Source organism: Enoplosus armatus, chromosome 11 (genome assembly GCF_043641665.1).
Source record: "Enoplosus armatus isolate fEnoArm2 chromosome 11, fEnoArm2.hap1, whole genome shotgun sequence".
Classification (NCBI taxonomy): domain Eukaryota; kingdom Metazoa; phylum Chordata; class Actinopteri; order Centrarchiformes; family Enoplosidae; genus Enoplosus; species Enoplosus armatus.
In genome coordinates this window covers 13,111,593-13,138,367 of record NC_092190.1, presented here as the reverse complement: position 1 = coordinate 13,138,367, position 26,775 = coordinate 13,111,593, and the positions used below count along the sequence as shown (strand labels likewise).

Below are 26,775 nucleotides of genomic sequence, written 5' to 3'. Positions count from 1 at the left end.
CAGCTTGACATTTCTCCACAATATTTACTGCTCAAATTGAACACAGTTTTTAACATTTAAAGCTAACTTTGCATCAGTAGTTTATTTCTAGTGCTGTGCCAATCATGCAGACAGGGGCGGCAGAGAGTGAATTTATGTTCCCAGTATTGAAATATGGTTGTATGGAGGAAACAACACATAGGAATTATTAAATATACCAAAGATCAAAGTCAGAAGTATGTTCTTAGAGTTGGTTATTTTCAGTGTAAGTTAGAAAGGAGTAGTATTGTGTAATTGAGTATATTAGGAGCATGGCTTGCAGTCAGTGCCCTCCCTTCAGCATGGACCGTTACCTCCACTTCTGATCTACCTAAAGAAAAGGCTTTCAGACCACATTGCCTCTTAAGTGTTTTTGTTTCTCACACAGTTGAATGCTTTTCATTCACACAGAGGTGAATGTATTTCTTACAGATCATTGAATATGAATGATTTTGAAGTTCTCTGAATTTTCCCAAAATTGCTTTTACAGATTTCAGTAGTTATTGTCTTCAGGTGTTGCAGTGCATCCCATGATTACGATTATATGTTTATTGTGTACGTTTGTAATGGAAGCTTTTGCAAACTTATATTAAGATTTTAACTGTTTTTGTGCTAGAATCCCCTGACACTGAGGCAGCCATGGACCTTGGAGCATCTGAAGTGATGGAGTCTGAGGTTCTTTATGACTGCGTGATCTGTGGCCAGAGCGGACCTTCCACCGAGGACAGACCCACTGGCCTAGTAGTCCTCCTACAAGCATCCTCAGGTACTGCATGTCCAGCATCTTCCCCTTCAATTCTCTGATGCTGAAATGAATAGCCTACACAGGACACATTTGGTGGTTAACACTTTCTTGGTTTTGGAGTACGATTTAAATAACCAGACATGACTGTTCTATTTCTCTGTTGGCAGTCTCGCCTTTTAAACCAAATCCGTTATTCATAGCACCTTTTGATCCACCATATTGAACATCTAGTTTTTTAATTGGTGAGTTAACCGTTGTATTAATTAGCTAATTTATCATTCATGTTGATCCCTGCTCACTTGTACATGGAGCCTATCATTGTAAGAGGTCATTTCTTTTCCATGTTTTTGTGGACTGAGGAGGATCACTCTCTGTCATCCAAATAAATGGCATGTTTGATTAGTAATTAGTCACCTTGTAAAAGGGTTCAGAAGGCTCTGACCTCAACGTCCAAAAACATCTCATAAAATCTATTATCAGTGACCAACAGTGGGTCCGTAATAGCATACAATTACATTACATAAGCAATTATATAATTTAAAGCTGTACGTTTTTCTATTTGATTTCATTGTAGCTGAATGCCAGATTGTGTCTGATCATCAGTCATTGTGAAAAGCATAAAAATCTGAGTTTTATTAATCAAGCAAAATTGCCAAACATTCTCTGGAGTCAGCGGCTCAGTTTTGTGAAGATTTGTTGCTTTTGTCTGTTTTGCATCATTTAAATTGAATATTTTTCGGTTTTGGAGGTTGAGTGGGACAAAAAATTTAATTTGAAGCCGTTACCTTGAGATTTGGGAAATTGAGACAGATATTATTCACTATTTTCTGATGTTTTTAAATCTAAATGATTAATCAAACAAAAGATAAGTAGTATATATAATAATAATCGAATAATAAAATCTTTAGTTGTAGCCCTAATACTGTATGAACTTCATGTAAATACTGAATAATTTAGACAGATTCATCATCATTACATCATCATTCACCACTGACTTCTGTGATTGGCTTTCAGTGCTCGGACATCGCTGCAAAAGCAAAGAGGCTAAGAAGCTACCGACTAGCGATGAAGAGCACATCTACGCTGCAGACACGTGTGGAGTGGCTCATGATGTCAGGCTCACGCTCATGCAACGGTTCTTCAAAGATGTAGGTTTCTCAGAAAATATTGCCACACGAGAGAAAAATAGCTGAAAGCACTTAGAGCACTATTAGCGATATGGACTTTTGTGTGTCAGATAACGGCTCTAGCAGCTCTAATGACAGCCTTTCATCCTGTCTGTGTTTGAATTTCTTGACATTTCGTTTATATGCATATCAACAATGTGAGCATCTGCATCTGCTGAATTCCCAAGAGACAGTAGGGTGTTGGATGGTCCCTGTTAAAGAATACATGTCTTAATGCTTGTGGTTGTCACGTTACAGGCCAGCTAATGGCTGTCACATAACATCACCTTTTAAGGCTGAACATAGTGTGACAAACAGCAAGTTATTGCTAAAAACGAAACCTAAAACTTTATTGAAAATTGCTTTGACCTAGCTGCATTCATTTGCTTCTCATGCCAGCATTGTGTATTGATTCGCTTCCAACACAGCTCCATACCAAAAATGATTACGCTAGTTGAATTGGATATAATCTAATATAACCATGGTGATTCAGTCTAGTTGTCCGTTAAAAGATGCAGGCTTTAAAATTCCACATCAAAAGGATGTTTATTGCAGTTTGTTCATTTAAACTTGTGTGTTTAAATGATGTAATGTGTTTAAATGTGTTTTTTAGCACCGCAAATAAACAGGAGGTTGAATGCCTGAACACTTAGGTACACCTTGCTAAAATGAATGCAGTCTAATACAACAGTCCTGCAGGTTAAAATGTTTTTGTTGAAACTAGAAAAGTGTTGATTCAACTTTATGATCATTTTGGAGGCTGTAGTTTGTGATGCTGTTGAACTGTATTGCATTATACAGAAAGGTGTTTCTGTTATTTAGCCTACCCTCGTTGATATAAATAGGGTGGAAGAAATAATAATAATAAAGACCTGTCAGTATAATGCAATACAGTTCAACAGCACCACAAACTACAGCTTCCAAAATGACCATAAAGTTGAATCTTTAACAGTTTCAACAAAAACTTTATAACCTTCATGAAGGGAGGTTTTATTGCAGGACTCTTGCATTAGACTGCATCAGTTTCAGCTAGGTGTACCTAATAGACTGGCAATGTGTATTTGCTATTCTCTAATTGATGTGATTTTTCTCTTGTGAATTCTGCAGAGCTCTTGTCTGCAGTCTGTGTCAATAGGTTGGGATGGAGGCGTCTACGTCCAGACCTGTGGACACACTTTGCATATAGATTGCCACAAGTCATACATGGAGTCACTGAGGGTAAGAGAAAGCTATACCATAGTCATCTACAGTACAGTCGTTATTTGACAGAAAATTAATCGATGACAGTTGATTAATTTATGTCAATAGTGAAGTGAATATACGAAACACTTTGTAATTAGAGCTACTTAATTGTGAGAAGGTTCTTACTTATCTGTTTCTTATTATAAGAATTTGAATATTGTTAGCTTTTGATTAGACAAAATGTCAGCAAAATAATGGCATCATGTTAGCTCTTGTAAGTACGAAGATGAGCACTGGTCCTTTTTTTTTTTTAGCATTACTTGTTAATACTAGACAATGAATTGATGGCAATCATTGGATTGGACATCCACTGTTTGTTTACATTTTCCTTGTATAGATGCAGTATGGACTAAAGACTTTGGATCAGATTTTCAGAAAGTCCAGTATCAGTTGCCTCTTTCAAGTTTTTAGTTTAGAGTGTATACGTCAAATTTAACTTTCCTGTGTCTTTTTTTCCAGAATGACCAGGTCCTCCAGGGTTTCTCTGTTGACAAGGGTGAATTCACGTGTCCACTCTGTCGACAGTTTGCTAATAGTGTCCTTCCCTGTCGCCCTGGGCGGGGCACAGAGGCTGGTGCCTGGCACACACCAACAAACAAGAAGACGTATGTGCTTGTGAAGGAGGTGGAAGATCTTCAGGAGAAACTTGGCCATTTCCCAGTAAGTTTTACAACAAGGCCAGGAGTTTATCACTAAAAGAATCCTGTATGTTTTGCACAGCTGTATTTAAAACACACTGTCAAATCATTACTGGCTGGTGGTGACAAAGATGGTGATTATAATTACGACAAACAACACACACACAGCTTCCTCCAAATTGGGGAAAGTGTTGACCTTTTGATACATATGTAAACAGGGCCATTCTGTTTTAGAGAGACTGTTTTTCAATTGGAGAATTCAGAGACATACCCCTGTTTCATCAAGCACCTGACTGCCTTGAAATGTCTTGAAATGTCAATAACTACCAGCAGCACAATCACTGAACTGATGATCTATATGGATGGATGTCATATTTTTAATTTATTCTCATTGGCATTTTGCTTCCTAATGATAGTGCTTTACTCCTGCTGTATCCTTGATTAAATACAGTTAAAAAGATTAAAAGACTACACCAGTGTCTTTGCATGTTTTACCTTTTAATAATTGCAAATGACATATCCTTGATCAGTCTAATAACCATTTTCATGGCATTCTTTAGTGGTGTAATTGGATTATCACACACGGATAAAGGAAAAGAATTGCAGGTCATAGAATTGCAGAGAACTTTTATTGAAAGGGTTAACAGCTATGAGCAATCTATTGGAACCGTCCTTTTATTTGATGAACCATTACAATACATATTGATTCATATGTACCCTTCAGGTGTTTGTAAAAGGTGGAAGTCAGAAGTTTGAATTCAAATGGTTTTGAGCAACTTCGTGCTGCAGGAGTAGAATAAAGTGAAAAAAATCGACATTGTGGTATTGATGTTTTATCATTTGTCATCATCATGTGTCCCTGTGGGTGTTTTGAAGAATGTGCTCAAGAAAACAGCTAAGTCAAGCAAATTTCTGTTTACAAAGTGACACACATGAAACATTTTTAAAAGGAAGAACTGGAAACTGTTTCTGTAAAAGTTCCTATGATTATATGCTTCTGTATTACACTGTCTGCAGTCTCTTTGTGAGGCATTTTTAGCCATTGATGCTACCAGATCAACTATCTCAAACTGCAGTCTAAACTGCCTATGGAGGGGATAGAAAACAAGAAAAGGAAATTTCAATAAAAGTGAATTGACTCACCTCGCTGATAGCTAATAACAGAAAGGCAAGTACTGTAATGGGATATGTTTGATAACGAAATGTTTGGATTAATGGCTAAACATGACGAAGAGGTTGTGGACATACATCTAATTCAGCCTAATTTTCCTATTTATTTCATCGTTTTGTGCCAGATCTTGACTTGTTTATGTTATTTAGTTTTGTTAGCCTAGGTTAGCTTCCCAAAGTCCATTCTAGAAATCATTTTAACTTAATTGTATTCTCATTTTTTCAGACAGAATCCAACTTGAGTAAAGAGATGGAGTTGGTCATTAAAGACATCAAGAATACCACCCAGAAGAAATACATGGACTACGGCAAGAACCCTGGCTCCCCCGACAATGATTTCCTCTTCATGTACTCCGTTGCAAGGTGAGGAATCACACTGAGACATTGTACATTTTTACACTAAATGTAATTCACATCTTATTCTTAGAGGTGATAATAAGGCATGTAATCACTCAGGTGTGGTTGTATATTGAAAAATCACAATTTCTGCTGAAAAGCACAGGAAAAGGTGAATGTGACTGATAAATTGAACTGGTGGCGATTTTGTGCCATTATGACCCGGGGGGTTGTGTTGACGGGAAAACTGGTCAGATTTGTTGGTTTCCTGGAGGATGTGCTCCACTATCATACTGCCCAGCCTCCCTGGGAAATCCTACAGTAAGGGAAGCTCCAGACTACTGTCATACTTCAGATTCAGAAAGCAATGCAGATTCTGTTGTGGTTGTGCAACAGTAAACCAACTCTTTAGTCTTGTACAGATACTCATGGGAGTTTGACCATCCAGTCTATGCATTTTTGGACCAGGATTGTGCCTTGTCACTGAATCTGTTTCATGGACAGAATGAATTTCCATCCAGATGCTGCTGAGAAGTCACTTTTTGTTGTAATTCTTTTGGATTATTCAGGCAGACCTCAAGCCTTGGGGCATTGTTGTTGAGTCTAAAGTGGTTGGGATGAGTTTCAGCATCTCAATATCTGAGGCTATGGTATTCTGTCATCAAACAGTGAATTGGCCCCTTTGAGTTGGGAGTGAGTTGCTTCCCTCACGAGAAGGTTAAAGTGCCTTTTTTTCATGTCCGCTACAGCGTACTTATCTGCTTTGTAAGTCACTGATCCTGTGTTCTCCATTGAGAATAAATCAAACCAAAAGGGAGAAATATATATTTCATAATGTTTGGTTTCATGAAGGCGGCGGAAGTTTTGCTTTGATTCGACAGACTGCCTTTCCATCTACATAGATGGAGACCTTATTTCGATACAGCCAATCAAATCTTGCATAAAGCAGCAATGTCAGCCTTCTATTATAGGCAGAAAAGACGATAACACTGAGCCAGACAGCAGCCTGCTACACAACACAAGAGCCACATTAGCTTTCCTGCTAAAGTGTCCTTCTTGTCTAACTTACCAACATGAGCCTGCGTCTTGTCCTGCACCTTAGCTTGTTGAACGAGCGACCAAACAAACATTCACCGGGGAAAAGTGCACCCCAGGCATGTCCAACTGGGAGTAGTCCCCAGGATAGTCCCAGAACACGCTGGAAGGATTTTATATGCCATCCGTCCTCTGGAAATATTTCTATAACTTGGTCATATTGGGTTATATCTCTGCGTCTGCAGTCCTTGAACTTGGACGTCCTCTTTCTGCTCTACCTCACACATTTTTACACACATGCACACACTACTGACTGTTGAGACCAGTGGGATAAATGTCTGCCTGCTCTTCAGTTTCTCTCTTAATGCCAGCTCCTCAGCTTGAATAACAATGATTGTCGATGCAAAAGGACAGTAGTGTCCTCTCTCGGAGTCTTACTTTGTTGGGGTTTTACTCCAGAAAGGCGCCGTGAAATGGAACTAAAATTCAATACTGCAGATGTTGCATAGTACTTGCACCAAACATATGGATTTCTTTGCATTTTTTCAAATTTGTTCAGGTAGCTGTGAAGGTGTTGTTGAATTGTTTTCTCCATACTTGTCATTATACTGCTGCATTGGTCCAGGAAGTGTAGCAAGAACAGTGCCCTTCTAAAGCAGTATTAGCGGCTTTGTCACTTTAGCTCACAGTAAAATGGTATTGACTCTTGCTCTGTGTTCACTATGAGGTCTGTCAGAGTATGGATTTATTTCACCTTCTCTGACTGAGTTTTAGGACCGCTGGTCTTTTTAAGTGGTCCTTCACACCTTTCTTTAACATTACATTGTGGTGGAGCAACTTGGGGAGAGCTATTGATCTAAGACGCATATGATGCAACTGCGATGTCCCAGTTCTATTTTGGCCAGGAATCTTAACCGTATGTCACCCTCCTCACATCCTCTGGCAAAAAGGCCAGAAACATAATCTTGAAAAAAATGAATAAATACACAGTCCTTTCTCAGGTATTTGTATCTTCTCAACAAGCTAGTCACAGTTTAGAGAAAAGGCTGGCTTTCAGTTCACCTTGGGGTCTCTAACTTCTCACTGCTCCCATCCCAAAAACTCTGCCCTTCCTGGAGCGTAACCATCCAGACCTTTTGCCCACCCATCACTGTGGTTGCCTCAGCCCTCCACCCTGAACAGAAAGATCCCCTGAGTATGTCTGGGTGCCTGTTGGCTCTCTGAAGTTCAATGAACAGCGCAAATTGCCTGAGGAGTGGAAAATTCCTTTGTCACAGGGGCACTCTTATCAGCAAAAGCCAGATGGAGCTTCACCGTGGCTGCATTATCTATGTGAAATTGCTTTTTCTCCCAGGAAACCCAAGGATTTACCCCCACCTCCCTGGCCTATAGAAGGAAATGGCCAGTGGCGGGATGAAAACAGGCCCAGATCAGTTATTTTAGTAATACCTATCTGTTTTCACCATCTATGTACTTTGTTAGAGGTTTTAGTTTATATTTCCACTTTTTTGATATTGGGGGAATTAAAATTCAGGAGTGAAATGTGTTTGGATATGCATGGGAAATGCACATTGGGGATTATGCATGAACTGTCGTTGGAGCAGCTTTTATGCTAATGGTCCAGCTTGTGCAAAATCAGTCTTGGAAAGCTGTCATTTACTTGATACGGAATTGCCGCTGCAAAACAGGCGCATTAAACGGCTTGACTAGGCAGCATCTTTCATCTTTGTAATCAAACTGGTAAAAGAGGCAGGCGTAACCAAAAGCTGAATATGATGATACTCAGCCATTTATATCAACACCTCCATCCACTCTCTGACACATGCACACTCTCTGCTTCAATGGCTGTTTTTAAAGGAATACTGCATCCAAAATTGATCATTTTTGTATCAGTGACTCATCCCATGCAACCTGCAAAACATGACAAAGAACTTTTTACTTGCTTGCCTCCAGAGAGAACTGGGAGTACAAAAGCAGCCATTGTGGTACAATGAAGCTGATTGATTATGGGGACTCTTAGTGACATCAGTATATTTTTAAATATATAAATAAACCTCTATTAAAAATAATTGGCAAACTAGTTGTGCTCTATAATTCACGTCTCAGTTATAACATAACATAAACACATGTATTTTGGCTGAAATATCGCTATATAATCACTGTGTTGCACACTTATTCATTTAATTGAATAACGCATTCTTTGGCCAGCAGTCCCACTCTGACGATTCACTTTTACTGTACATTAATATATGCAGGTATAACATAGGATATACTGCTTGTCAACTAATACTGTATTATTTTAGCCAATGAACAGCCAGTGCTTTTGTCCTGGTAAAGCCAGGGGTCTTGAATGTGCTCTGACTGTGATGTGAGTGATGGTATGACCGAGCAGGACTCTGTCTCCTCAGGACCAACCTGGAGTTGGAACTTGTGCACCGGGGAGGGAACTTGTGCTCTGGAGGGGCCAGTGCAGCTGCCAAACGCTCATGTCTCAGTGAGTACTTACTCCTAGACCTCTTCATCTTGTTTATCTTCCAGTGCTACTCCTCTAAACCTTTTTTTCCCCACTGGTATACAATGTGTCTATTGCCTTATGTAGCTACATCTAGTCTTGAACACAAGTTAAAATTGCTCTAAAATGTTTTTTCCCTCTATACTGATTTTTTTTAATTGTTTAACTATGCTTTGTCTGTGGGTTTTAGTTGACCTGCAGGGTTTTCACTGCTTTTTGAATATAATGGTAATTTAATGTGGTGCTATGTCAGATGTATTTTGCTGTGACGTGTTATTGCAGGTGGCTGTACATCATTTCCCATGGGCCTCTGTTTAATAAAGTGTCTGACTTGAGATCAAACCCATTCTAGCGTGTTACAGCTGAACCATTAAAGGAAAAAGAAAAAACAAAGGGTCGATTAGCAATGGCAGGCAAAGATAGATGCTGTCCCAGGTGAGCTGTTGGGAGCAGTCAGGGTAAATGAAGCAGACAAATGGGTCAAGTGCTGTTTTAGTTGATTGTGTCACAGCTGACAAGGGCATGTGTCTAGGGAAGGAGGAAGACTGTGATCTTATTTGAACCTCTTGAAAAAGCTGAACATCAACCACAACCAGCATTCATTGTATTGATTACTGATTAAAATCTTTTCCTAATTGTTAAAATATTTGTGGATAGGATATTGTAATAGAAAGTGTATATGAAGGTGAAGGAGTTAAGTTTGTTGTGCAGACAACACCCCATTTTCAATTTGTTTAATTATTCTGTCAAAGTTGTTGCTGCTGCAGTGAAATGGCCTGTCATCCTTGAGTGGCTGAAAAGAGATTTCACACTGGAGGTTTGCCATTTTTGAGCTACATTAACCATGTAGCCGTGCTGATGGCCAAATTTTCTCAGTTGCAGTACATTAGTGTTCGTTCTTCTTAGGGGAAATGGATTTGAAGGAGAACAGCAGACGTGTGCTATGAGAGCTCGTGGGGTTTCTAAGCCTGTTTCCCAGTAGGTAATACTTCTTTTCAACTGATGAGGATACGATGGACCACAGAGGCAAGCTGCCTGCAATTGAATCCCTTGAAATGGGCTAAATCAACTCTAGAGAGTCCAGCCTTCAAATAGCATGCCCTTGGTTTATTTAACTGCTGCAAATATTTGAATTAATCTTGGGGTCTATGTGGCTGCTCCTGTGCAGTTTAAATCATGTTGACCTCAGTTGTGCAGACTTGCAGTACTGTACAAATAAGGAGTACTGCAAGTACAGGAGTACAGGAGTAATAAGGAGTACTGCAAGTCAACACTTAGTACAGAGTGTTGACAGCTGTTTTTTTTTTGTGTGGCTGCATGTAGACCACTGTATGATCATATGCCATGAAAGGAAACATGTAATTGTCAAATACGTGCCATGAAAAGCGAGCACACATCAAAATGCACTTTTATCATTGCATTCAGTGAAAAAGTGTAAAGTTAACACTATCAGTAAAATACACCTTTTTCTTGGAAGACATTTTGATATGTCGCAGTAGGAAAGCACAGGTTTAAAAAAAATAAAATTAATGATGGCCGAATTACCTTTAGCTACTTTGGTTTCAGGGTCCTGGTAGCATGCATGCATGCTGGCTCACTGTCACACACTCTTAATGTTATTAGTAACACATGTGCTTTACCTACTTTGATAGTCAAAATATCAACTGTGAAAGAGGCTTATTTTCTAGACAGTGTATGGGTAACAAATTGTATGACAACAGATTGAAGGAGTTGGTAATCTAGAAATATCAAAGGGCACACTGTGTTTTAAAGTCTATAATTAGAAAAGAAAAAGAAAATTAGAGCTGATCTTGATTATCATGAGTTGTGACTTGGAATGCAGATGATTATTATCTTCAACCAAAGTGAGAGGTCTCTGCTTGAGGGCAGGTTGTTCAGGTGGGTTTATCAGACCGAATAAAGAGAGCAGTGTTTGCTGTTAGAAACCAGACAAGTAGTCCTGAGCACAGCCATTTCCTGTTGGAGCTCCATGGTGTTGACTCATCTCAAAGCTTAGGACACCTCCCATTACTCTGCAAATGCTTTTTCTTGACTATCTCCTGTCTTCCTTTGTTCCCCAGTGTCTTACAGTTGTCTCGGTAGTTTAAGAAACAGAATAACATGCTTTATTGTTAGATTTGTAGCAGCAATCATGCCATGACGCCAGACACCAGTCACCACTGATTTTTTTTTTTATCATCACACGCATTTAAATTGGCTTTGCAGAGACAAACAACTGTGATCAGACATTGGCCCTGAAGCTTGTAATAAGCCTTTTTCATCTGTATACATTTTGCAATTTTATGACAATAACAGGAAAAAGACCTCCCTTCCCTTTCCTTACCTCTTCCAGGTTAATTCATGGGAAGACCTGAGTGGTAGTGAGGGGAGAGAGGAAACAAGCCGTAGTGAAGACAAATGGGATGCAACAAAGAACTGACACAGACACTTGGCTTTCTTTGTGCTGTGTCTTTGTTTACCTGTGGAGGGCAGTGTTGCTCCAAGTATTGACAGTTCTCACGAGTCAAATTGCAGGGCTGATTATTTGAAGCACTTTGCTGCATTACAGCATCATAATTCCCTGTAAAACAAAATTAAATAGGATTAGTGTTGCTCATTGGAAAAGGTTTAGGTTATGCAGAAGGTTGTTGGGTTCACCTAAAGATGAAACTAAATGGAACTAATTGGTTCAGTGGCACTGGTTTCAAACACTGTTCATGTGATTTAAATCTATTGCTCTTATGCAATTTTAATTTCTGTCTTTAGGAGGACTTGGATTGAGTTCATAATTAGAAATAAGTAGGATAATTTATTTCTGGACTAATAAGAAAGACAAGGACATTTCTTCAGTTTGGAATGTATTACTTAACATCTAAAATGATTTGGCCAACTATCTGCCTTTTTTCCCATGTTGTGGTCCGCTGTAATGTCATACATTTTGGTACTTGTAACAGGTTTGCTCCAGACAAACACAATCGAGGCTGTGAAGTGCCCTGCTATTAAAAGCTAGTGTGTACACGAGAGAGTGTGTGTGCGGGAGGGGAGTCTCTTCATGTTCCATTAGTTTCACAACGAACAGGTGTGACCTGACCAAAGAGTTGCTCAAGGCTATCGAGCACTACCATGTATCCATCTGGCCTGCCCTGGTTTTATCTGAGCCAAACCATTAGCCTGCAGTCAGTTCAAGTCAACTGCTTTCATCATTTGATCTACACTGGTTGCTGGTAGGGTGTGACAATGGACACTGAGATAAACAGACTCTTGGTGCTTTTGGTCCTCTCAGATCTTGTCAGAAACATAACAATGATGTGTTTTGTTTTTTTCCCACTCCCCTTTCAGATCAGCTGTTCCATGTGCTGGCCATGCACATGCGTCTGTACAGCATTGATTCAGCCTACAACCCCTGGACTAAGCTGACTCAGGTTACACAAAGCAGAGAGGCAGAGTGAGTGACTTTCACTCTTAAGTACCTCTTCGAACAGTAAATCTATAAATCGGCTCCCACATTCTTCATACCTCCCAGAACTCTACACTTTTCCTCCCTCACATAAACATGCAATCAAAGCGCCACTTTGTCCTCTCTCTAAACGGCAACCATTTCCTCCTGCCCCCCAACAGCTTTCCCTCCACACAAAGAGCTAAAAACAGAAAAGGGGCCATGCGTGGTTTCCATAGATACCAATAATTGCTGCATCTGGCAAATTACCGGGCACTCCACAGAGAGCAAAACGACCCTGTCAAATTCACAGTACTGGGAACAATTGCACCACACCAACACCATACCAGCACGGCATCTCAGGTCCCAGCTGTCCACCTAGCTAACAGAAACCCGCATTTAACAAAATACAAAAGACATAGTTTCTACCACACACTGTCTTTTTCTATCATGAATCACTACTGTACGTCAGAACATGCTATTTTAATGCCTAAATGTGTTTGGTTGTCAGGATTGATGCTCTTAAAAAAAAAAAAAAGAGTAAAAATTATTTTTTTTTTTAAAAAGCTACTTGCAGCACTTAACAATACAAATGAGCTTGAACAACCTTTCCTCCCTGTTAGTGTTGTAAGACAGCCTTTACACCTGTTACCTTTTAAAGTGCTCACAGCCATACAGTATTCTCAGAGGAGCCATTTGGTGTTTAAAAATACTTTGTTAGGGTTTTGCGAGGGAGCACTGTCATTGACACCTTGATGCAGTCAACCTAATCTAGCCTAGTTAAATAGGACAGAGAGAGATGTTTCTACATAGATACAAAACATTGCTTATTTCTATTAGGTAAACCAAAGAGGACTGTACTAAGATTTTACAGTATTGTTTGTATGTAGTGGTCTTAGCGGGGTTGAAAGCTCTGTCCTCTAAGGCTTTCCTCCAATGCACAGTGGAATTAACTGGTGAGTGCTTTGGTAATGGGAGGTATTATTCTTTAAGTGCAGTTCCTCTCATTCAAAAGCCCAGAGGCCTTTCAAGAGCAGAGTGGATATTGGAACCTCGCTGAATTGTCAACAGAAGAAGACATTTAAATGGAGATGGCACACAAGACGAATATGTAACTAGCATTAAGTAAGTTTGGTCTCGGAATACAAGAAATGGGCCTTTTCAAGCCATGCATTTGTTAAGCAAATTTAAAACTATATACACAGCAAGACCTTTGCTCTCATACCTTTTGTTAAAGTCCTCTTCAAACATGCAATACAGAACATTGCTGCCTTCATCAAGCTGTTAAAGACATGGCTTTTTGGCATTCAGACATAGGTGACATTTACATAAATTACGGCTTTATTCACACATTGACGGAAAGAGACAAAGCTCACATGATATTTGAGCGAGAGAGACAGAGGCAAGTTAAAAAGAAAAGTGACTTCTGTTCTTTCAGAGGCTCCATCACTTCACATTTTAAAACGTATTTGCCATTAAAAACTTAATAACCGGCGTGAGCACGAGGGACGTCCACCTCTGCTTCTCAGTGAATGCACTGCTTCGCTTTGGTTACATCATTTAAGTTATTAGAGAGCGAATTCTGCTGCTTCATTTATAAAGTTTGTCATGTAAAAACATTGAATGACAGGATGTTAAGTTGCGACTCTCTTGTATGTAAATCGTTTCGATAGATATTCATTTTATTCATCCATGCAGATAACATGAATGAAAACTGAAAATATAGAGAGGGAGAACTGGTGTATGGTAATGCGAGGGTTTTTTAACCTCTTCTGCTCTGGTTGCACGATCAAATAATAGTTTTTATAGACCATGTTTATAATGTTTGTTTCTTATGATTTCTTTCCATCAGAACAGCTATTTCACCTGAGACAAACTATACACAGTACCTTCTGATTAAAAAAAAATAAATAAATAAAAAATCAACGCTCTGTTGCATGTTTTGCAGTGGCTTTGATGAAGAGAGACCTGAGGTACCCATGCTGTTTCGAGATGTCCCATCCCTCCTGATTATCTTTGTGCTAACGATGCCACAGCCTCTGCGAAAAGGTACAGTTCCTATGTCTGCGTCATGACACTACAAGAGAAAAGGGAGTGTATCGGCGGCCGCTCCGCAAGGTCAGCCCCATTATCAGTAGTAATCTGGGCTGAGTGCTGGAAAGAAGCATTTCACATCTCTTATCTATGCTACTGTTGCCGTTGTTTGGCTGTGAGGATCAGAGACACACGACCCTGGTGATGGGAGGGCTGCACCTCCTTTGTGTGCCCTTCATCTGTGGCTTGTAGCCACATCTCCTCCATCTTAGCCCCTTCACTAGAAAAGGCGGAGGGCCACCTAAAGACCTGGCCCAACACACTGCAGTCATGTTTAATGGGAGGAGTGTCACAACAGGCAGATCATTTCATTGATGTCTGAATTAGGTTGACCGCTGGCACGGACAATTAGGACTTTTGGAACATGGTAAAAGTGGATTTATTGCTTTTGATTGAAAGGGTTGACATTATGGTTAGACATCCTTTATGGCGTTAGCGTTTATAAATCATGATTTAGGATTTATTAAGGATTGTTTGTCAGATTATGATCAAGGTCATGGTGTTTTATAGCATGTAATGCATCATTGCTACAGACTATGTGTGCACTGTTATTGTAATATGGTTTGTTTTTTCTGTACAACAAGGTGAGAGATGCTTTTTTGTCTTTTTTCTGAGCAATAGAAAGAGTGATGCACAATCATTCCCTCAGGGGTCCTGTGCACTGGATTGCTATAAAATGATTGGATCCTTTTTCAGTTCTACCTTTTTAATTGTGTGTGCTGTGACACTTTTCACAGTGACCAGGACAGTGGAGCTGTCAGCAGCCCTTTGCTGTAGAAGAAACCAAATGGCACTCTTTGTTGTTCTTTAAACCAAACTTAAATATCCGGCAGGCTACATATTCTGCCTGAAACACTCTGATAATTATCCTGCACGCTGCTCAGTGAGACTCTCTCTATGCAGAACTGAGAAACCAAACACAATGCCTCTCTGAATAGCTCCCACCCTCTCGAACTGGCTTTTTGTTTTGATAGAAGATGTTTTTTAATTCAAAATAACACACATCTCATATTGATGTAATTCTTTGAATCATTTATCTGTGCCTATTGTGCTTCTCCACTTGGCTTGGTTTCTATAATCAGTGTCACCTTCTCTCCCTGTGTAGAGCACTTTAACTGTGTGGTGAAGATGCTGTACAACCTGCAGTTCGCCCAGGCTCTGGCTGCACTCTCATCTAAGTTCAGCCCAGAGGAAAGGCAGGCCTGGAGCACATCTGGAGCACTCAAGAAGGTAAAAGTGAAATCGTATTAGAGTAGCCTGAGCCCTGATTCATAATGACATGCTGATGCCAAACTTACATCCCTTAATTTCCAGTGTCAAGCATTTAGTAGGTCTTTTTTTCCTTTTCTTTCATCATTGTAATGCTCCAAGGTTTTAATCATGTAGACCAGGAAATAGAATCACTTGAGAGTGTGACCTCCCATTACTTCATCTGTATTAATATGTTCTCTCTCTGTTGTAGGGATTTGGCTTATTTCTGGGCTTGTATTTCTTTCTTGTTGTTGCTGATATGTTGGTTTTCCTTTGTTATGGGCCTCTTTAGTCATTGCATCTCTGTATATCCCTAATCATAATGTTAAACCTGGTGGTCATACTGTACAGATAAAGATTTTGTGCTGTCATGCCAGACCATCAAGTACTGCTGAAATAGTTGTGTAAGGAGAACCATCACTGTATTTTCTGCTCCCAGTGCAGTTTCCACATTTTCAAAGGGTGTTAAAAGTCTACTTGTTCCCTGGCGGTTTGTTGAACCAGTTGTATCTTCTGATTGTTCCCTAGAACCAGTCTACAACAGCAGTAAATCATTGTGTATAACTTAGTATTGAGATGAATTGAGCCCTTTCCGGTTTCATTTACGTGATTTCCACAGTCGACGGTATCGATCTTCATTATCTGGAAAGTGTGATCGCGAGAGAGTGTTGCATTAATTGGCTGTCTGTCTTCAGTCTATTAAATCTGTATTAGTGAGTGGCTGGCTTGAATGTCAAAAGACAAATAGCTGAAACGCTCCCCTTTAGGGTGTTTCCATCCATAATGGAGGGGAGGATTAGTATCTTCCCACTACACTGTGATGAACAGTAGTGCAGGCATTCACAAGCTGCCATTAAGATGGATTTCAAATCCACAATGAGGACGGCATCCATATTTGGTAGAGCGCCATTGTAATTGAATAGAAGTTGTTGCATTTGAATATGCAGCCTGAACAAAGATCAGAGCCCCGAGGAAGGAAATCCATGGGCTCGAAATTCCTCCCCTATAAATCTATGACAAAGGACAGCAGACGAGATAAGACTGCTGTTTTATATTCTACCACCTTCAGCTTGATAAATGCTTGCAGCTTTTCTTCTTTATAAAATACTAGCCAAACCAGTTGCATTTTTATCAGAACACACATTCAGTAATGTCTCTACCTCTTATCAGATGGTGTATTGTAAAGAAAGAATTATTGTCCTCTGCATATTCTGCATAAGTCATTATATTCTACAGTGCAGCACATTTTATACTGACGAGGAGGACTAGGAAGACCCCCAAGTGAAGCATTGTGATCTGCATTATATATTCTGACGTGACATTCATATACTTGAAAACGGACAATAGATTGATAATGCCATGACCATTTTATTTTATTTTTATGTGTCCCTGGTTAAGGGTCATTTGATTGTTTTGTTAATCCCTACAAAACAAAACAAACACTGGAACACTGAATAAACATTGGTAACAATTCAGAGCTGTGGAAGCAGGCTACACTGAAGATGCTCTGGAGGCTTATGGTGGCCCAACACCATACTAAGACACTTAATGGTGTTTTTTTTGTTTGTTAATTTGACACCTGTCTGTATATATGGGGGCAGCCACCACATGAGGATATTTCATTGTTGTCTATTAACAAAACGCACAAAAGCTGTGTGCATTTTTTTTGTTGGCATTTATGCTTTATTATGATAGTGAAAGCTGGAGAGAGACAGGAAAGGCAGGGGAGGGAGAGAGGGGATGACATGCAGCAAAGGGCCCGGGCTGGAATCAACCCCGGGCCGCTGCGGACTCTGCCTTGATATGGTTCAAGCTCTACCTGGTGAGCTACTAGGGCTTTTTGAGCGTTGGGAGTGACTCAAACAACATGGAAAATAAGTACTTTGCTTTAAGCTCAAACAAGGAATAAATAGAAGTGTATGTCTGCTGACTGTCAGAAGAGATTAAAGTGAAAATCGTTAATGTTTGATTACATGTTGTCAACATTTTGATTTTCTGCCACAGAATGCTGCAAATGCTGAGAAATCTTTTGAAGCGCTGCTCAGTCATGTTATCTGTGAGCTCTCTAAGGACAAGAGTGTCTACAAGGTGAACGCTGAAGAAACTTCAATGGTGAGCCACTAAAATGACTGTTTAGTACTTCAGAACACAACAGCCTTCAGGATGGTGCTCTCCTTTTTTTTGTTCTCCTCTTTTTCCTTTTCTCTTCAACAATGAATTGGCCATTACCCTGAGAGGCAGTGGTCTAACATCTCCACTAATCTCCTGGGGAGATATACATCACAGTATTATCAGCAAGCTGTTGGCTGGTTATTGATCAGGTGTTACTGTTTCCCTCTCCAGCTGATCTCCAGTGTGTGGTCCCCACAGTCTATCGAGTTCAGCCTGCAGCAGTTCTGCCTGCCCTTTCTTCGCCTCTCCTGCCTTCTGCAGCATCACCTCTACGGAGACAACCTAACTGGCTGCCTGGTATGTTTTATCATAAATGTGACCCCACCTGCTGAAACTACCCTCACCCTTGTGTCTTTGCAACAAGAATGGTCAATATTTGCTGCTCGTCTTGTGTACATTATTGTTAAGTTTCTCATGATGATGACATGAAATCTTGTCCAGCATGATTGATGTCTCACCCAGCGTTTCAGCACATTGGTAGAGTTTAGATCCTTACACTTCCAATGAATTGCAGGTGTTGGTGAAGACAAAGAGAGTGTCCTCACCAGCTGTTTTCTTCTTTGTGTGCTCTCAGGAGGAGGAGGAGTTCTCGTCCTTGGCTGTGTGTTTGGGGCTCTTACCGTCAGCCCCTCAGCCTTCCAACATCGTGCACAGTGCCTCATGTCTGAAGTGGGCGGTCGGCGCCTTTGACTTGGTGACGCAGTGGTGCGCTGAGGTCACAGGGCTCTCTCAGATGCAGGCTGAGCAATCATTGGTATGTATGTGAATTTCAGACTAGACCAGATCTTCTCTGCTCACAGAGAGCTCACTGGATTTTATTATTTAATATATTTTAACTGCTCTTCTGTTGCTGCAATTTAATACTTTTAACTTTTTGTCATGTGTCATTGTTCTTGATAAGGGTCATTATATTGCCCTATCAATATTTAGAGCCTTATTACCTTTGATTCATGCAAAAGACAGTAAAATCACACATGAGACTTCCAAAAATATTCCTTATCTTAAGCTGAAAGTCTTATATTCAGGTAATAGCTGAATGTGAACATATATCACCTTTCAGAATAACTATAGTAATTCTGCCTCTTTAACAAACTAAAGCTAATTCCCAGTGGTTTTGAATTCAGAAAATATCAGTATATTTCAGCACAAGTTTAATTGGTTTTGGAGTTTCAAAGAAATAGTCTAAATACTCTCTCTGCAATTAAATATTCAATCCATGTATTTTGAACTTGATGTCCTGTAAACGATTCATGTAACTCAAGTGCTATTAACACTTTGACAATTAGTTTCAACCTCGGTTGACAAGGTCCGTAGCTGTTAGTGTCTCTGAGGAGAGTGACTGCATAACTAGCCATGTGTCTTATGCCCTCGTCATTCAGTATTGCAGTAACCTTGGATGTTGTACATCATTTGGGGAGACACTGTGGGGTGTCTTGCATGTCAATTTATGTTGCTAATACTTAATATGGGACATTATTTATTAATACATCTCAAAGCCAAAGGACGTCATAAAAACAAGGAAAGTTAAGACCTGGTGAATTTATTTTATTCTGTGTAGACGGACCACTAGTCTGATTTCTTGCTCTTTTATGCTCATGTAAATAAAAAGAAAAAAGCAGTGAAGAGTTTGAGGCCAAATGTATTAATGACTGTAGTGCACAATAGCTTTATGGCCTGAATACTGTATATTTCATGTACGTCTGTCTTTCTTCACTGAAGACCTTGCTTGTCCAGGATCCTCAGTGGGCAGCCCCCCGCCTTCTCCAGCTACCTGACAACTACAATATCATCTTCCAGTACTATCACAGGAAGGCCTGCACTGCCTGCAAAAAGGTGCCAAAAGACCCTGCACTCTGCCTTGTTTGTGGCGCCTTCGTCTGTCTCAAAGGCGTGTGCTGCAAACAGCAGGGTATCTGTGAATGTGTTTTGGTAAGTTTCTCAGTGCTTCAAAGGTGGGGCCATATTGTTATGATCCTTATTCCAGGTCCAACACAACCTATTTTGTAACAAAATTACTAATTTTATACCAAATTAAAATCTCTGTTTGACAGTGTCAGGACAGTGTCGTTTTAAATTTTTTAAATTTTTTTGTTACTTGTAGCACTCCCAACATTGTGGCGCAGCTACAGGCATCTTTCTACTGATAAATGCCTCAGTCATCATCATCATCCGTGGACATCGTTTCTGCCTGTGGGGTTCTGTTTACCTTGATGCCCACGGAGAGGAGGACCGCGATTTACGGTATGACACATCACACACAGTATTGTGCAGTGAGCTTTCCACAGTTAAAACATTTGAGTACTCCTGTGTTGTGTCCCAGTTCCATCATACATACTTATTGTATACAGTATGTATTTATACTAATTATCATGGTATACTATTTTTGCAGGTAGTGTACAAGAAATCAATGCACTTTCAAATTTTGTAACAATTAGATGTCAAATAGTTTTTGAACGTCACGGTCAATTAAACTTAACAAAATTACAAAATTAGCCATTTGTTTTAACTTTTCCAGTTGTGAGCAACTCGTCCAGTAGAACAAGCTAGTCAAATTAGTTGTCATAATATAGTATGCATACAAACATTACACTGAGTACATTTAAGTTTTGAAGTACAAACACACCTTCTTAGAATTAGGATCGAGTATGAAAGTGGGACACAGTTGATTTTTAAATACTTGTTGCTGCGGAGAAAACCAGCACAGCTCTCACTCTTGTTTTCCCCTCTGGCCTTTCTCCAGCCGTGGCAAGCCTCTCTTCTTGTGTGAAGAGAGGTATCGAGTGTTGGAGCAACAGTGGGTCTCGCACACCTTTGATCACATCAATAAGCGTTGGGGGCCCCACTATAATGGACTCTAAGATCTTCCAAAGTCCACTGAAAACAGCAACCCATGACTGAGAAGATTTTTATTTCTGGTTTCTGTGTCTGCCTCGATCAAAATATTTGGGAACTCTTTAACGTGATAAACACAAACATCCAGTGAGGGTATTGCTGCCACAGCCTTGGTTTATGTGAAGTTTGGTGTACAATCATGCCTAAAGATTAACACGTGTGTGTGTTTAAGTGATTTATTGTGTGGTTTTCAACAGGGAAAAACAGAATTCGGTAAGATCAAAGTAAAAAGCACAACTTTGCCCAGACATTTAATTGGTTTGGGACAGGCTTTTGAAGCCTGTCGTATTTATTTGGGTTAAAAGAATACATATATATCAAGTGCTGAATGTCCCTGCAAAGTTTGATTACTTTTTGCACCATTTATGATGATGTTAATGCATATCCCTTTTATTTATGAAAATGTGCTCTGCTGTGCTGGCATGAGTTTCAAGCTCCTGATGAGTGTAGCGATGTTATTGCAATGTGCACTCATTGTCTGCTGACATGTGATGGTAGGCAGGACAAGTCCACCCATCAACACACTAGAGTTTTTTTGCAAAAAAAAAAAAAGCAAAGGCTCTTTTTATGGGTCTAGTTGCAATCCATCCTCAGGAATTTTCTTTTTTTTTTTGTTTTTGCTGTTTAAAATACGTTTTAGATATTTAAATAAATGCTGCTGCTCATTGTTCAAGTAAGTAATTTTAACTTTTGTGAAGATTTTTTTTTCTAAGGTTGTGCTTTGAGTTTATGGTAGATGGTTGGGAATGTTGACTCAAACTCACTTTAATGTTTAAGGAGGTATGCGGTCACCTCATCACACTCACTACAGTTCTTGCAGTCCTGCCCTATCTGCGCTTTTTGTTTCTGGCTGGTTCTGAAGAAGAAACTCAAATGCCAACTTTAAAACAAGCTAAAGCTACAACCGGTCTTTGAGTCATTCAAAATACATTGTCACCGCTCCACAAAAAAGTCAAACATCCAGAATTTAAGTAGCATACATTTTTAAGGAAAGGAAATGTCATGGGACAGACATGGTGTCCTGCTGCGCCACATGAGAGCAGAAATACTATATTGGTTCTGTCAAAGTTCTCTCTCAAGATATGAAACCCAATGAAATGTGAGTTGCTTTTGAGACGAAATGCCAATACTCTTCATCTTTCTGTGCTGTCAAAAAAGTTTTTCCCTTTTTTATGCTTTTGATTGTCAAGTTCTAACTGCAGTATAGAACATTTATTGTGATGACTATCCCTTACTCATGCATCATCTAGTTGTGATTTATAGTTGCATTCCAACATTACAAGATTATCAAACTTGAGTATCCGTTATACACTGTGCATGACATCCTTTAAGCCACCATTATTTAAGTGTCTTAGCTACTTAATTTTCTGATTATCACCTCTTTTTTTTTTTCTGGAAGAGAGGAAATTTATCCAGTCGTGCCTGCAAGAGTAATGTTGATTTTTTTCGAGTGATAAACGGCATACTGCTGAACGTCCCTGATGTCTGGTTTTTGAAATGCTGGCTGTATCGAGGAATCTTTAAGGTTAACACTTGAAAAACTTCCTCTTGAATTCATGCATGCTGCTTCTCTGTTTACTGAGTTTCTCCTCTCTTCTTTATTTTGCAGTACCCACTTTGTAAATGACCGCAACCAAATAGCCAACGAGTAATGGGTGTAAATTGTAACTGAAAGCTCTTGTGTGTTCTCCTGTATGAATGAAGAGAGGATACAGTACATTACTGTAGGTGCTGACTCAAACTTTCTGAGTTTGACCAGAAAGTGTGACTTGGACATTTAATGCAAAATGTAACATATGTGAATAAAATATAAACACACTGATTTGTGTCCCTCTTTTTGTTTTCTGTTGCCAGTTTTCTTTAAGTCTTTTAGTGGTTCAATGAATTACTTTGTCTGGTCTTACACCAATATCAAATCTCAAAGTCCTTCATCTTGTGCTGTTTGAACAAGCAGATGATGCTATCATGACCATAATTTCTAGCAGGTGTAATTGAAATAATTTTGGGTGCTAGATCGACAAGAGGAAAGAGGATTTCATTACTCTGCCATCGACTCAGCTCCATAAAGCTCAAATATTACTTACTATGAAGGCTTTAATCCAGTCTCAATACACTGATGTGGGCTGTTAGTGAGGAAATGTGTGTCCACCAGGGGTCTCACTTCAGATCATAACCTCCACAAATCGTTGGACCTTTTTGATCGGATAAAGTGACTTTACATGTCAGAATACAGTTTGTCTAAAAAATTTGCATAATGTTTTCAAAGTTGCAACTGAACCAGATGCATCAGTACTGAGACCACTGACACATCAGTGTATGCCAGTTGTCAGTGGGTTGGTTGCCATTCATTTTTTTCATAGCTTGTCATCTATATTGTCAGCTATATTGGTGATTTCTCTAAATACTGTTCAAGTTAATCTAAATAGCACACAGTCTCTTTTCAGAGTACCAGAGAGAAATTTTCACTGCAGTCATGTGGCTGAGCACTTTGAGGGTAATTGGGCTGAGGTTTCATAAACAAGGGAGGCCCTCTGCTTAATGACCATTGGCCGCACAAAGCCTCTCTTTTCTGCCAATTAGACAATAAGAAAAGAAGTCCTAGTATGGACCAGCGGAGGAATTTCAACCGGGTTAAACCACCGAGATTGTACGACAAGTTAAATGCAGAGACTTGTTGGTGTTACAGGCGGTGTTAACAGGCGGTGCTACGGCGAGCATCACTGGACATCTCCTCATTTTCTCCCTGTGCAGGTAGGTACACTGCTGCCTCAGAGAGCATGAATAGACCATTGAGGTGATATAGGTCAGCTAAGCGCTTCTGGTCTGCTCAGGTGTCTATACTGTTAATTATTAAAACCCTTCACTGAGTAAACAGGGAAATCAGTTCGGGTATGTTGCTATGGACGGTAAGCTGCACGTACAGAATTGTTAGTTAAAGCCAATACAGTGAAGTTTATGTACAACTGTCTCCAGTGTTGGCTGTGTTGACCCACATACACAGAGATGGATACAGGGAGCAGCAGTCAGCTGGTGTCTGACACACTTTCCCCTGTTTTGCAGATTTTAGAGATGGAAATACGGAGGCAGCAAAGTCAAGGTAGGACTCACATTTCCTCATCAGTAGGCCTGCAGATAAAGCACGAGCCTCCACTGTCAGCTTGATGGATATCTTTAACTTTAAGTTCATTAATGTATAAAACGGTGGTGGAAGAAGTTTTCAGATCCTTAAGTAAAAGTAGTCTACTAATACCACATTGAAAATAGTCCATAACAAGTAAAAGTATTATCAGCAAAAAGATGAAAAGTACTTACTGTGCAGTAAAATGCTCCCGTCAGTGTTTTATTATGTTTGATGTTTCTGAATTAATATTACTGCTGCTTTAATGTGTATGTTGCATTTTACTGTTGTAGATGTTTAAGGTTGGGCTCATTTTAACTACTTTATATAGTGTTCCACAAAAGCTCCAATAGGATAACATATCTGAAGATGACTGCTGTGAGTGGGTGACTATACTAAAGTGCAGTTGGCCTAAAGGGTCACAAACTATTCTACAGTTGTTTGGCTCTGTTTTCACAACAGGGTTTCAATTTGCAAAATTCTGTTTTACTCCTAATTTTGGCCTCAAAATCTCAGGTAGCACACAAACTGAAAAAGATCTGCATCAAATATGATGATGCATCACATAGTAAGTTTAACAGAGCATCAAAACATTGTGTATGTTTATTAGTGAATTGTTGCATTTCAAAATAAAATGTCCATTATGAAGTAAGGCTGCTATTTCTCATCAAAACAGTTAACAGTGGTCATAATGGATATCATTTTGTATTTGGTGATAAGAATTTTGCTCTTTGAAACCCTTTTATAAAAACAGAGTCTGAAAATACTTAAACATGGAGTTATAATTCTCAATTTTCTCAGAATGATACTGAGTTTAGTGATAAAAATACACATAATGCTTAATATAAATATAATACGTAATATGATTCATATTGTGCAACCTTGATTTAATTTAACAGTCAGTTAGCACTGTACAGTATTGCACTGCATCATGTCACAGCGGCTGCTGAAACAGCTGTGATGTTTGTGATTAGAAGATAGAGATTCATTAATGACCGTGGTTCTGGTTTTTAGATTGATTATTTTGATGATGATGTTGTCTTTTTGATAATTAGGTTGATGTTTTGTGTATCCAAAGTTGTCACTTGGCGATCATTAATCACGCAGGTGCACTGCTAAGCCTTAGGGGCTTAAACTTAAAAAAAAAAAGTGTTTGTTTCTGGTCGTGTGAGACTTTGGTCGTCCAGGGTGAGAGCAAGGGCACGGTGCTTTGGGCCTGGCTCGTGGCTAGCGGAGGTTTACTGCAAAGCCTCTTCATATCCCCTTAAAAGGGATTATAGTTCAGAGTGTTTTTTTTCTCTCCACAGACTTACCAAAGGGTTTACCAAGTGAAGTTCCCGTAAGGCTTCACCAGAGAGGGTGGGATTGTGCGAGTTTGATGGAAGCAGAAAATTAGATTACTCACTTTTACTTTGCACTGTTTCTGGTGACAAAGACGGTCGCTGTGCTGCAGCTGTTCACATCATCTAAAGCTGTCACCACCGCCAACCATCGCTGAAATGCAAATGTTGAGAGGGAATATTATTTAGCTCAAGAAGCATCTGTATTTACTATTATATTGTATTATATCCCAGTTTTTATACAAATTCCACTTTCTGTGCCACAGAGAAGCACTGACCAGCATTTTGAACACCAGATACGATGTCCCTTTTTCAGGTATGCTGACGCAGTATAGTAAACAAAGGGTAACCTGAGCATTGCTGTCTAGGACCAGTGGTGTCCTGTTCTAAAGCAGCAATGATGTGTCTCCTGTCCGTTGAAAAGAACAGCATTTGGGTTTTTTCTTTGCTTTGAGACAATAAAACAAAAAATGTCTTCTGACAGCATGTCTACGGTTGAAGGGAGGTTTCTGTCATGAAGCGACGTAGCATCGGGTTTTCCAATTATTTTTAAGCTTAACATCTGCTATATATCGTCAGTAGTTTCCAAACTGGGGGGGTTGTTTCCTTTTCAGATACTTTTTAAAAGTCCAGAGGAGAAAAAATATCCAGTGTTAGTATCCTGTTTTTTCATTTTGTTAATCATCTTGGGACCCCTCAGATTTATCTCCTGACCTCCTGACCCTCTCGTTTAGAACCACTGTTCTAGTTCACAGTCAGAATATAGCAGGAGAGCCTTTTGTGTGTAAAAATAAATGTTTTATTTGCAAAACAGACACTAATGGGAAACATGCATAAAAAGAAACATGCTGTCCATGTTCTTGATAATGCTATTGCAGTTAAATTCAACTTGTATTGCAACAAATTAATACATTATTTAAATACCAATGAGGGGGTGGGGGTGGGAAGGTTTGACATCTTTTTGGCTTCCAGGGGGGGGCAGCATAAAAGTTTGGGAACAACTGCCATAAAACATGAATGAACATATGAGCTCTTCTTGGAGCATGTTCTGCTCTTTCCAGCTGGTGTGACTGTCTTTCACTTCAGTAGATCCCCGGGGCTTTTAACTCATGGCAACAGCAACATCCAGTGTTGTTGTTTTTCAGGTGGAGTAATGCCTTATTTTTAGTTACTGTCACTCAGCATGTAGGCTCTGTTTTGTAGATATAGATATAGATATATTGTCAAAGAAGCCTGACCCAGCCTCAATTATCAACTCCTACAGTGAGTGCAAGCATAAAATAATTCCCTCAGTTCTGGACTTATATTTGACTTATTGTCCTTTTACCACAACATACCCATTATAGCTTGCACTGGCATACAGTAGCTGCAGAGATGCTTATTACATTGTTGTCACTGGCGTACAATAAATTGAGACGAAGCTGTCAGATGAAGCAGAAACAGCTGGAAGTGTAAAGAACATTATGTGCAGAGGGGGAGACACACAGCGGTCATGTGACCTAGCAACTATCACGAACTTCCTGGTTACCTGTGTGCAACCTGAGATGCTTCATATCAACCGCCATTATGAGTGGATACATCTGCCACCTGAATATTTAACACTGCTGCAG

The 26,775-nt window shown here is 39.6% G+C and overlaps 1 protein-coding gene across 1 annotated transcript in view; it reads left to right on the top strand.

Annotated features, from left to right (window-relative positions):
• ubr3 (ubiquitin protein ligase E3 component n-recognin 3) overlaps window positions 1-20,932 on the top strand; it is a 39,870-nt gene extending 18,938 nt beyond the window's left edge. The window contains exons 25-39 of the mRNA XM_070914376.1: window positions 635-784; window positions 1,778-1,911; window positions 3,037-3,147; window positions 3,631-3,831; window positions 5,206-5,342; window positions 8,759-8,844; window positions 12,202-12,307; window positions 14,247-14,347; window positions 15,498-15,622; window positions 17,648-17,755; window positions 17,987-18,112; window positions 18,390-18,569; window positions 19,535-19,744; window positions 19,917-20,056; window positions 20,556-20,932. Of these exons, the coding sequence (XP_070770477.1) occupies window positions 635-784; window positions 1,778-1,911; window positions 3,037-3,147; window positions 3,631-3,831; window positions 5,206-5,342; window positions 8,759-8,844; window positions 12,202-12,307; window positions 14,247-14,347; window positions 15,498-15,622; window positions 17,648-17,755; window positions 17,987-18,112; window positions 18,390-18,569; window positions 19,535-19,744; window positions 19,917-20,056; window positions 20,556-20,673 (2,033 nt within the window). The 3' untranslated portion in view covers window positions 20,674-20,932. The remainder of the gene's footprint in view (window positions 1-634; window positions 785-1,777; window positions 1,912-3,036; window positions 3,148-3,630; window positions 3,832-5,205; window positions 5,343-8,758; window positions 8,845-12,201; window positions 12,308-14,246; window positions 14,348-15,497; window positions 15,623-17,647; window positions 17,756-17,986; window positions 18,113-18,389; window positions 18,570-19,534; window positions 19,745-19,916; window positions 20,057-20,555) is intronic.
• Window positions 20,933-26,775: the final 5,843 nt, after the last annotated feature.